General features: G+C 33.4%; 1 protein-coding gene across 2 annotated transcripts in view; it reads right to left on the bottom strand.

Moving 5' to 3' along the window:
• Positions 1-13,088, bottom strand: part of PRKCD (protein kinase C delta) — a 62,808-nt gene that overhangs the window by 32,549 nt on the left and 17,171 nt on the right. For both annotated transcript variants that reach the window (XM_034438865.3, XM_060688388.2), the window contains exons 2-3: positions 4,990-5,125; positions 879-1,078 (exon numbers count right to left, since the gene is read on the bottom strand). In XM_034438865.3, the coding sequence (XP_034294756.1) occupies positions 879-1,078; positions 4,990-5,104 (315 nt within the window). In that variant the 5' untranslated portion in view covers positions 5,105-5,125. The remainder of the gene's footprint in view (positions 1-878; positions 1,079-4,989; positions 5,126-13,088) is intronic.

The raw sequence follows: 13,088 nt of genomic DNA, 5'->3' as shown, positions 1-13,088 counted from the left end.
ACTAAACAAAGAGAGTTTGGTCCTAAAGCAAAGATGCAGTGCAGGTTTGCCTTTGCTTCCTGAATGCCTTCAATGAAACCCCTACAATCTTTCCCCAATCATAATCTTTCCAATTTCCCCAAGCAAAGGACTTTCCTCTCTCTTTTAATGATAGCTGGCAAAGAAATAGCAGTGCTCTGGTCTAAAGATACCCCACAATGTTCTTTCTGCTGAATAACATCTTTAGTTTCTATGGGTCCAGGAGCATTCTAGAAAAGGGGAAATGATGGTGTGTTTAAGCCCACTGCCAACATCTGATTAAAATATATAATATATGTACTATTAAAAGTGTTGTTTTTAGCTGAAGCACTTCCTGTCTGCTATGTACTCAGGGGAATAGATAAATAAAAAACACACCGAAAGTGCTTCTTTAAAAAAATACAAAAAGAAAATAAAGGTTTTCTGGTTTTTTTGTCATAAGAAGCAATAAAAGAATAAATTAAAGAAGTTTGAAATTATTTGTTTATATTAAACAGATGAGACAGTGTATGTCAGTGGACATTCAGAGGAGTTCTCTAGGAGTACAATTATACCCCTGACATTTCTATCATTTTTAGAAACCCTCTAAATTTTGTGGAAATGTATTCTACAAAATGTTCTCTAAATCAAACTGGTATATCTAAGCCTTAGTAACATAAGTATCAGGTCCAAGGAGGAAATTACCTACAGAAGATCACATCACAAAGAAAGCACTATATCTAGTTATTTCTGATGGCTGTACGAGGCTAAATAAGTAAGTTTACTGGAAGCAAGATGTCTTTTGGATGTCCTACTTTTGAACTCTTGTGGTCCAAGGTAAATAATGACAAAAATAATTGATCTCATAAATTAATACACACCCAAAACTCTGCTTTTCCATTGCCTTTTTTACATCTTTCAGCCAAAACTGATACGCCTACAGTCACTTCAGACAATGGCTCTTCTGCGGCCTTCATGAGAACAATCTGAATCACACGTCCTTCATAGATGTGTGCATCAAAGGAAGTTTTCCAATCGGGATACATAGTGGGCTTCTTCTGAATCAAAGTTTTTCCCCTCTCTTTAATACACACAAAAAAGGCATGGATGACAAGTTGACAAGAAAAGCTCTGTACTTCATCACATATTGAAACGATATGTGGTCAATTTATTAATTAAGCAAAGGAAAAAATATTTTAACAGCTTTAAGGAAATTATAAATCTTACAATCAATACCTCAATAAATTCGTATTTATTTTGCATCGGTACCTTCACTGTTGCCAGGTCAAGAATTGAAGAAGTAAGAAATGGTAAGTCAAAGAAATGAAGCCATTAGAAAACAAAATGATATATAACTAAATCTAATTTACATGAAGCCATTAACTATGACACTTAGTAATTTTCTGTCCTTCCAAACCATCCTTCCATTAAATCCACACGTTGTTTCACATGCTGTCTTTGTTCTTTAAACTTCTGACATCTCTCTTTAGAGGATCTTTTCAATTCCAACCACAATTTTCTCATCCTTTCCCTTTCTCTCAACCCATTCATTCTTCCTTTAGACATTCATTTGCAATTGGATTCTCATTCATTTATGACCATGAACCTTCAGTGCACAATACTTCCCTTGTACCATACTTCCCTTTGTATTCAGTCACTAATTAGTTTTAGACCCGAAAGTGTGTATATATATATATATACATACATACACACACACACACACACACACACACACACACACACACACACAGTGACCAACCAAAGGATTCCGAAGGATTTGTGAAACCTAATCTATCCAGTTGAAGGTGGGGCTTCCTGTCTTTTTAAAATATGTTCCTTCAATCTGTGTTCCATTCTTTTTCCAAATGATTGTCAGATTTTAAAAAAAATCTGTTTCTCAAGATTCACCAAGTTTTCACTGAATGTTCCCCTTTATGGTATAATTTTGGCTATATTTTTGCAAGAATAGGATGACTGGAATTAGTTACTGGGGTGAATGCTCCTTTGCAAAAAAATACAACCTTCAAACAAAAAATCTTATTTAATTTCTGAATCACTCCAATGTAATTCTCTTTCTTAGGTATGCTTGTTTGTTTCTTTATTTCTATGTTTGCTCAGATTTCCATGACAACACTGGGAAACACTTGCTTTTATTCTTTGCTGACTCTGGTCCAAATACAAGCTACAAAATAATGAGCCAGACTAGTAGAAAAATGTCATGGGTAATATGTAACATGTTAAATGAGAAATCCTATTTTGTTTTCTCTTTTCTATCATTTAAATGAAGACATTTTACATTGTTTTGTTGCTGCTTTTTATTATGTTTATCATGAACTGTTTTAAGATCAAATTGAATAAGTGGCATTGATATGGATGAAATAACATTAATCAAAATTATTAGATAAATAAATGGTCCTTCTATATTCATAAATCATGGAACATTCCATGTACAACCTTGCATTTTCTCACTGCATTGGGACAGCTTAAGATGCACTGGTTTGGCACAGCATGAAATCATTTATGTTTCTAAACTAAAAAGGAATCACTGAACTCGAAATGCACTTTATATTTTTGGAAGGAGGCCTCAAGTATATTATTTCCCACTTTAGTGTTTAAGATAATAACTTCATCCCCTCTAAACATCTGAGGAATTATTTTATTACATCTGAACACAAGCACAATAAAGCATCAACTGTTAATGTCTCAAGTACTGTATTAATGCATAAAGAATTAAAGATACTGAATATACTGATATACACTATAGATGTATCATGATCCTGAATTCATAAAATATTCAAAATTTCAAATGTATCCATTTTGTTGAATAGCTTATGCATGCATTGTTTCAAAATACTTAATATATTCTTGAACTACACTCTTAAATTATAATTTTATAGGTAAATGCTTCTTTTCCATTTCAGAACAAATACAGAAATATTCAGTTTGTTATTTATGTGATGGAATTAATGAAACATGAATGTGTATATGTATATATATTCATGTTCCCATTTCTCTATTTCTTTTTTATTTTATCTTAGCAGCATCCAAGTTAGCTTGAAATCACAGGAAGAAAGGAGTGGGAAAAGGCGTGTCCTGTTAAGTATTTTTGATCCATGTTTTAGAAACTGACTGCAAAATGAAAATGGCTAAGTGGGCTTTTCAATGTTCTAGACATGAGTGGAAAAGGGAAATGATACTTCTTGATTACATGAAAAAGAAAATATTCAGCAGCATCCAAAGTGCTGGTGATGATGTTACGGGACACAAAATAATAGAAATCTAAGAAAATATCTCCAAACTGACAATATTCAGGTTGATTTGACAAGAAAATGGTGGGAAGAAAAATGAATTTCAGCAATGGGATCCTGGCTTGCTGATTGTCATCCCTGCTCCTGTATATTTCTATCAAGCTCATCTTCCTTACTCTCTGAAAATACTTCAGATCTTCTTGGAGTTAAACACAGAATTGTACAACATTACATAATCAATATAGTTGGTAGGATTGCCAGTATATCTACAGGTTATATCTGTATATCTGCAGCTTGACACTTGCCCTAAAAACCCACCTTTAATTTTTTGTTTTAAAAATAATTATCATTAATTTTAAAAGAAGAGTGAGAATCCCCCTGAGAACCTCAAGAAGAGATGACAAGAAACCACTCTTGAGCATAATATATATTTCTGGCCATGCCTTACAATTCTAAGCAAGCCTGAAAGGCATTCTTCAAAAATAAAAAAAGCTCCATAGTACCACTTTGTTTGGACTCTTGCCCAGAAAATAAGACAACAACAGTTAGATGGTAAAGAACATCCTGGATGGCTAGAGAAACATCATAATGCCTTCTGCTAAATGGTTATTTTGTAATAATTGACGATGATTGGCTAGTTGACGATGGAGGCCATTTTGTTGGAATACACACATGCTATACATTAATAATCCTAAATGTATTCACAAGCCTAAAATGGTTAAAAATTGAGGTGGGTTCACACTTCATCCTAAACCAAAACCAAATAAGCCAAATTGTGCCTTCATATAGTGTGTGAACCTTTTATTTGCTTCCCTGACTTCTTTGGCTGGTAAGGAGAATTTTGATGGGAGATAAAGATTTTTTTCAAGCTGCCTCAGCAAAGTCATTACAAAAAGCAACTTTCTTTTCTCACCTGCATGGAAAATTAGATAAGTCATAGAACAATTTAATAGCAGTTTGGTTTCCCTTTCAATTTAATGAGTAATGAAAATAAATGGCAAGCATAAAATAGATTTGTTTTCTCTAATTCTCTGGGCTTTTAAGAGGAAGGTTGATGCATAAAACATGGCGGTGATGCTGGTGATAAAAAGAAATTAGATTACCTTTAATAATAATACACTGCTAGCTAAGTTATGAGTTAACCTTTGTTAGCTGCCCAGAGTCACTTGGTGAATGGGCAACATAAACAAACAAACCAATAAATAGACAGACCAACAGATACATCCCTCCCTATGCAGATAATTGTCCCTTTTTCATAAAAAATAAAATACTGTTAACTTGTTTTACTTGCTTCAGATATGAATTTTTTTGTGAAAGGTAAATTAAGTGCATTAATTCAGATCATACAAAATTAGTATCATTGTTCCAAATAGTGAAAATGGCTTTTTTTTTACTCTGAGGGAAATGGGTGGTTTCTACATTTGACAAATAAATAAATAAAACAGCTTCAAGAAACAAACAAACAAATCTGCTTCTGATTTAAAGTAACAGAACAAGATCCAACCCATGCCTCTAACCTGAATACTGCTAAAAGAAATCAAATCCGTATATTAGAAGTGTCTTACTTGTTTTGACCCACCAGCTGTATTTGAAATTTAAATAATTTAAATTTATTTTTAAATATTTCCTATTAACTCAGAGGCAGTTACTTCTAAGTAAACATGCACAGGATTGAACTGCAGTTTTCTCAGACTATTTGAGAAGAGATCCACTTAAAAACACAGTCAAAATCATTTTATTTTACCTGTAGTCAAAGCCTCTTTCATTTTTATTGCACAGAAAGGCTGTAATTGCTCTCCCTGATTCTGGACTGGTCCTAGTTCAAAAGAGTTGAATGATAGTCGTAAGAAGGGTGCCATAATTCACAGTTCAGCAGTCACCTGTAGAAGAAAGACCAGGCAATGGTGTTAAGTCAAAAATTATACTGAGTAAAAATAAGAATTAAGAAAGCATAAATAAATTCTGTTTCAAATCTGCTCACAGATTTCCACTTTTATTATTGGATCTGCCTTTGTTTTCTTTCGTAAATATTCACATTCTTAAATCACCAAACCACATTTGAATGGGATACAATGGGGTACAAGAAGCAATCCATTTTGCAACCTCTAACTACAGAAAATAACTGCCTTTCAAAAGACTGAGTAGTTAAATCTGAGTAAATTAATTTGCAATTACTACAGATTTAGGTAATCAAAATACTATCAGATTCACCTGACTTTTAGCGAAGGAAGATTTCTAAATTCTGAGTGTATATTGTATGTCAGAACAAATAGTGGAAGTTACAAGAGTTCCTAAAAATAGTATATGCAGTATAACTTTGATCCTTAACTTATTAAAAAATGAATAATTTGAATGTTTATTATTAAACATTATAGTTAAGTGACCCACTTAACTATAATTCTTTAAATTAGGTACATCAGTGGTACTTTGCAGTTTTCCTCATCCCTCTTGTCTAAACAAATAAGAAATAAGAAATGAGCCCAACCAATGTCCGTCCCCATCCCCCCCGTTTATTTTTTATGTCAGGCAGCTTTGAAATCCAATAAATAAACAAACAGGCATGTATGAAAAGAGTCAAACTGACAGAGACTTCTATAATCAAAGCCCTGCCTAGCAGTTTTGATTGCATGTTCACATCCATTATCCTTGACACATCCTGAAATGTTCCTGTGCATGGAATTGTGTAACTTCTCTTGCAGAAACACTTGTAGGATATGTATACTAGCAAGTTAAATATTTCATTTGATATATGTAACAAATAGCAAGGAGACATCTGAATTGAGTCGTTCCCGCTTTTAAGCAATTTCACTCCATGTCTTTTTTTAAAATAAAGAGTACTAAACCCTTCTCTTTCCTGTGCAGCATATACAGCAGCTTCATTTGTTCCCTCCCTTGCTTTCTCAGTGATATGCATCTGCGTAAAATAAAATGTAGACTGAAATTATGAAGATCAGAGCTAGTATCTCTGCTGGTTTAGAATTATGTAGCACATTCATATATAGTTTCATCAGTTAAATTAAAACACGAATTCAGAATTATAATTCCTATTCTATTGGATCATTGTCCTATGATTCTTCTACTCCTTCTGTTAACATATTCCCACTCCTGGAATATTGCAATCCACACCTGGAATACTGCAACCAATTTTGGTTCTGCTCTATTCTATTCTATTCTATTCTATTCTATTCTATTCTATTCTATTCTATTCTATTCTATTCTATTCTATTCTATTCTATTCTATTCTATTTCTATTCATTTGCAAGTTTTCTTTTTAAATCATGCAATTGTTCCATATGCCATAATCGAGGACATCAGCAGAAAACGTTCATTTAGCTCAGATTTTTTTATTCATACTTGCTAGTCAGTAGGTGTCACTCTCTCATACTATTTTCAAGAAAATGCAGTATTATGCCAATATATATAATGTTTTAAATACCCATAATATTGCTGCTTCTGTCCCGATCCCAGCCTAGCTCTATTCATTATGTGACTCCTTGACATGTATACTCTTTTCTTTAAATTATCTCAGATTATTTCCAACTATCTGCAATAATCTTCTTATACTGTATGCTACTTAGGTAATGAAAATATTTTTATTTCAATATTAAGAATTGTGTGTGATATCCAACCATGTTTTAATAAAGGAATTTAACAAGGAAACATTGACAGCCAACAGTTTTTAAAGAATGCCTAATTTCAAAATAGCTTCCGTTTGCTCAATGATATACATGCGTCAGTTACATAAATTAATCAAGTGATATCAATCATTAATGCTTTTATCAAGCCAATAATATTCTAATCGTAGCACAACATTAAAACATGCAATGTATCATTAAAAAAATATTTTCTATATAAATATTCCGTAATATCATTGCTGCAAATGTACAGTTCCTTGTAATTTGGATACAAAAATAAACAAAATGGAAGCAGCAAAACCCACCAAGTTTACACCTTTTGGATGAATACAATACATGAAAAATTCATGTTCAATCCATAACATGAAGATGTCATCCTTGTAATTATTTCACTTCAATATAAAAGCAATAATAAAAAAAATAAAAATTTAAGTACTATAAATTTGAAGGCAGGTTTACAGTTTTTATGGGGGACTGTTTGCTTTTTAAGGAAAAGATGCAAAAAAAAAATCTCAACTTTTCTAATGTTCTGATTGGAAGTTAATTTAACAGGGGAAAGCTATTAGAATTATGGTGAAGACTTTAACAAAAAATATTCATCTGCCTGCAGCAGCTGTGTAAAAGATAAATTTCTTCTAAAGATGAACTCAAGAAGAAATTGAGAATTATGCCAGAATCTTCATTTTTTCAATTTCTTGGGCAACCACCAAGATTACCACACGGTACATAGATAAATCCATTCTAGAAAGAAAAAAGGATACAAAACTATCCATGCTGCATAAACCTATCTACCTAGCATGCCTTCGATCTATTCCTAAAAAAAAAGTAGATTCTTAGGATAAATCCACAAGGGACATTGTGCAAAAGGATGCATGCAGAAATAATATACTGTAGCAGCAGCATCGCCATAATTCTAGAAATGAAAAAAGGCTATAAAGAGTGATCAAAATAATCATAGGATGAAGAAATATTGCTCTTCTAATCTGAGGAAAAGAGATATTTATAGGAAGGCATAGTGCACAAAGATGCTTAAAATTACACGTGTTACAATATCAGAATCTGAATGTAGAAAAATTCCAAAAAGAGAAAATGAAATAGTTTTTCATACAATTTATATGTAAGTCACAGCCCACAAAATGTAATGATAGCCATCATCTAAGATGATATTAAAAAGAAATATTGTTTTGTTATGTACATGCCTCAACACTGAAAACCCTACAGTATAGATAGTCTTCGACTTACAATGTTTCATTTAGTGAGTGTTTGAAGTTACAATGGCACTGAAGAAAGTGACTTATGACTGTTTTTCACACTTGCAATCATTGCAGCATCCCCATGGTCATGTGATCAAAATTCAGATGCTTGGCAACTAATTCATATTTGACGGTTGCAGTGTCCTGGAGTCATCTTATCACCTTTTGTGACCTTCTGACAAGCTAAGTCAATAGGGAAGCCAGATTCACTCAACAACAATATTACTAACTTAACAAATGCAGTGATTCATTTAACACCTGTGGCAAGAAAGGTTATAAAATGGGGCAAAATTTCCTTAACAAATGTCTCCCTTGGCAACATAAATTTTGGGCTCAATTGTGGTCATAAATCGAGGACTACCTGTACTCAATTAAGTGATGTTAGGGTTTAGTCACTCAGATGGATATTCTAAACTGAGTGATTTCTCCTGCACTATAAAATTACTTCAGCTAGGGCACAAAAACAAGCCACTGTGTTCTACCAACATGACAGGAACGATGACATGTTGTTCTTTTTACTTGGCAAATAACATTTATCAGTGTTTTAAGAAGTTACATATTAAAATTAAATTTTAATATGTTTAAAATTAAAATTTTAAGAAAGTTTTTTTTTTACAAAAATAATTTTATTCAGATTCTTGCATGACGCACAGAACAGAAAGCTAGAATTTTTGCTTAAGATTCAACAACAAATTGAAATGAACACGATCTAATTGTTCTTGCTTGCTTTCTGCTATGCGGGCGTTTCTACCAGTGCAAAACTCCATGGCTAGTTTGCTTACTACTTTATCCAAACTGGTGTTTCCGACCTGCTATTATCTAACAAATCAGGAACCAAAAGCAAAGAACAAATAATGTCATCAAATTCTGGTTTATTAGGAAACCAGTGAACCCAGAATCCATATATGGGTATACCACTAAACAAACCAGTGCTGCAAGTTTCTTGTTTTGTTTAGCCTTTCCTGCTGAGAGAAGGCAAGCATAAGGAATTAAGCAATCGCTTTGTGTTGCCTATTATTAATAAACCAGGATTTCTAGCAATTAGATTATTACAGAATAAGAAACCTATGAAAAAGATATGGGGATACAGATTTTATTTGATTCTTTAACCAACACCAGGAGACAAACATTTTTACATTTATGAAATGTGTTGGCAGAGTGAATAATGAAATGCAGCTTAACACACACAAGGAAATCAGGACACACCCAGTGCTGAACCGAACTTCATTGCCCACAATCACCTGAACTAAGTAGAATGACCTGTGCTCAATAGAGATTTATTGACTTTCCACCATATTGAATAAATTCAAGGCAGTGATGCTGTTTTGCTTTATTTGTCCTTAGCTCAATGCCTGAAAGCAGCAAATATCTAATGATGAATATGACAGCACCAGATGAAATGCAGTCTGTTTTCTTTCTTTCTTTTCTTGAAGAGGATACTTCTTTAAATATTCCCTTCCTATGTCATTTCAGTTTGCAGATGGAAGAGCAATTGCTTAACCATCTTAATTTTAAAAGTTCAAAGGTGTGCTGTTTCAGTGCAGAAATTAAATCTCACTTTCAGTCATGCATGGCTTAATTACACCGTGACAGGAACATTCACACAAAAGGAATTATGTACATTGTACAAGTGAAGTCCTCCTATCTTGTTCTTTTTAAAAAATGAAATAGACACCACATGCAAATAGATAGTACTGTTCAAGTAACCAGCTTGACTGGTTACATGACTGGACAAACAAAAGATAATTTGTATTCTTCAGAGTGGACTACAATAAGCCCTTGCAAGAGCAAAGTAAAGAAAAATATATCAGTGAACAGAGCCAGCATTATCACATTCTCTAACCAATAGCAATAAGATTTGGTATCCAAAGCTAGGCTTGGGAAACATTGATGTGGAACCAGATGTATTGCTCTACTTCTTTATTTTCTCTTTTACTGTTTTGGGTATTGAGGGAGATACAGAGTTCTGGTTCTTGCTCTTCTGCCCTCCCATTGATAAGGCAGTCTTTGATTAGGTTCATACACTGCATACAATTCTAGCATGTTTGGAGGAGGAGTTACTTCAGGATGGATAAAATTGGTTACATCAGATGTCACCTCTCAGTTTCCTGATCCAGCAGAGATGGTACAAGAAGCCTTCTGGAAATGCTGTATACTTTAGCAAATAATGTGAAATAAACGAAGGATAGCTAATTTAAAAAACCCACAATGATGCAAATAGCTCTTTGCAATGTGTAAAACCAGTTTTTCATTTAAGAATTATTTCAAAATAAATATATTTTCTCTTTAATTCCGTGCATGTAGAAGAATGTAGCATTTCCCTTTTTTCTTCTATATCAGTTATGGTTCATTGTACTTCCCTATTAAACATCAACTTCATTTATTAGATGAATATACTATTTGTAACTGAAAGAAGTCGTATGTTACAGAGAGTCAATGTACCATTAAGGACTCAAAATTGCAGAGGGAAAGATTACTCTTTTTTAAAAAAGAGAAACTTTCTAACATCCCTACAATCTTCCAAAGACTAAATGGAAATATAGCAGCTGAATGACCTTCATATCTGATACATTGTTTTGAATAGTTCACAAACAGCCTTTTCCCACTAAAATATGTCTTAAATAAAGCTCAATATCCACAATGGAAAAATAATCAGTTTCCAGGATTCTAGTAGACAGAAAAAATGTTAAGTGTGTAAATAATGACCATCTGGCATATACAATTAATTTGGGGCAAACTGAAGAAAATGGGTCAAGGAGGCACTTATGAAATGAAGCTAACTTCTTTTTAGAGTGCTTCTTTTAGAGTGAACTATGGAAGAAAATCAAACAATTTGAAGTTGCTTGGTAATTATTCCCAGCAGAGTCTGTTTTATTTCTCTGTAATATATGTTAACATATGTTTTAGGAATGCACTAGTTGCTTAACAGAATTAATATCCTTATTCAAATGACTTAAAATCAATTTGTAAAAAGCAAGACAAAAAATGGGGACTTTAAATATAGCTTATTAAAAAAACTCTTGTTCAGTGATTGCAGAATGAGCAGCCCTTTGAAAGATAATTCATGTTTTAAAATTAAAGATTGAGCAGAATGAAATCTAGAAACCATAAGTGAAACAATAGCAAAACTATTAAGGTTAAATTAGACATCACAATAATAGCTTGCATGCAATTAGCATTCTGGATGTTGCTTGCTTTTGCAATGGATGACATTATTTTAGCCCTCAGTATTAAGATTTAAGGACAGATTTTCAGATGCTTCCTAGCTTTATATGCCCTTTCTAAAAATGGATGTTATGCAAAACACTGAAAAGAGAGGGCTGTTATGGCTCTATTAAAACAGTATTGTCAGGTGTTTGGCTAAAAGTGATGCAGTTTTTTTATTTTAAAGGCAGCCACTTAAAAGCAAATATGTCCATTTTTAGAAAGATCATTTAGAGAAAGAGTTAAGAATTACTAAAACAGACACATCCTTTGGACAATCTCCATGGCTACTTCAGAGGCTGTTCAAAGGATGCTCAAATTAGATGCTTGAATTCTGCTAACATGCTTTGCAAAGTTTGAAGGACCTGCATAATCATCTAATACTTAATGCTAGTTTTCTATTTTTTATTCCTTGTACTGAATTACTAGTTGATGGTAGCCAGAAATCTCCTCCCAGTCATAACTTCATTGGTTTCGACTATTTATATGTCTAAAAAAGAGCAGCAATAAACATAAGAGTTCAATCATATATAAACTATGTAGAGAACACCAATCCAATACTCTGAAAGAGATCTGATTTTTATAGCTTTCTCTGCAGTTATTTTAATCTGACTCCATGACTAGATCTGGAATGAGCCTTGAAAACAGGAACTCACATCTCCTACAGCAATGCTTACGGAAGCAAAAGGGTGAATTATGTTTGCCTATGTGCAATTATATCTTATTTTGTGAAAACTCTACAGATTAGCCCAAGAATTCTTAACTATGATTCTTTAAAATTTGAATTACTGTAACTTTATTATTTTGGGATGGAATGTAAATATGCAGTGATAGTAGTCCTGTAGAGCATAGGTGGGCAACTATGACCCTTTTATGATTTGTGGACTTCAATTCCCAGAATTCCTGAGCTAACATGGCTGGCTCAGGAATTCTGGGAGTTGAAGTCCACAAGTCATAAAAGGGCCATAGTTGCCCACCCCTGCTGTAGAGGAAAACTAAATTTAGTAATTAACCTTTTACCTCTTAAATAATCAAATAAATTATTCATTCTGAAATGCATTGGACTGGGGTTTATATAACAACCATAATACAGATAACAATGGCAATCACCAAAAACATGTAATGTTCTAGTTGTAGATAGACTCGATAGAATAAATAATGGCCAAAAATCTGGCCATCTGGAAAGACGTTTCAGACATGTTGAAATAGAAGTGACACAAAAGCATTGGACATTTTTTCAGAGTAGTTCTTTAAAATGGGATATATATATTCTGTGGAATCTCTAAGCCTCATGCTCCCTTGCGGGTCTCTTTACCGAGAGTCTCCGAAGATATATATATATATTAGCGATATATCTTCTGAGATTCCCTGTAAAGAGATCCACAAAGGAGCATGAGGCTTAGGGATTCTACAGAACCATCTCCACATGGACAGATGAAGAAATTTCTACCCATTTTATACTACTGTTGCCAGACTGTGGTAGGAAATGTAGTTTGCACCTGGCCGACATGAAGGAAGACCTGACAAAATTCAGAATTAGAATTGGAGAAAGACAAGTTGGCACATGCCCATTGGAAAAATCTGTGGACTGTGAAGTTGGATACTAGGTTTAGATTGGCTTAAAAATCAATATCCCAGCTACATTGCTTAAGGTGACTCCTGGCATTTTCAAACCCTAATGGACAGAGGCTTTTCAAAGGAAAAAAAATATTCAATTCACATGCTGAGCAGCGTTTCCATTTCTTCTATCA

This window comes from Pantherophis guttatus, chromosome 2 (genome assembly GCF_059756535.1).
Source record: "Pantherophis guttatus breed Tessera chromosome 2, ASM5975653v1, whole genome shotgun sequence".
NCBI lineage: Eukaryota > Metazoa > Chordata > Lepidosauria > Squamata > Colubridae > Pantherophis > Pantherophis guttatus.
The sequence above is the reverse complement of the archived record's forward strand: the minus strand, read 5'-3'. Positions and strand labels throughout refer to the sequence as shown.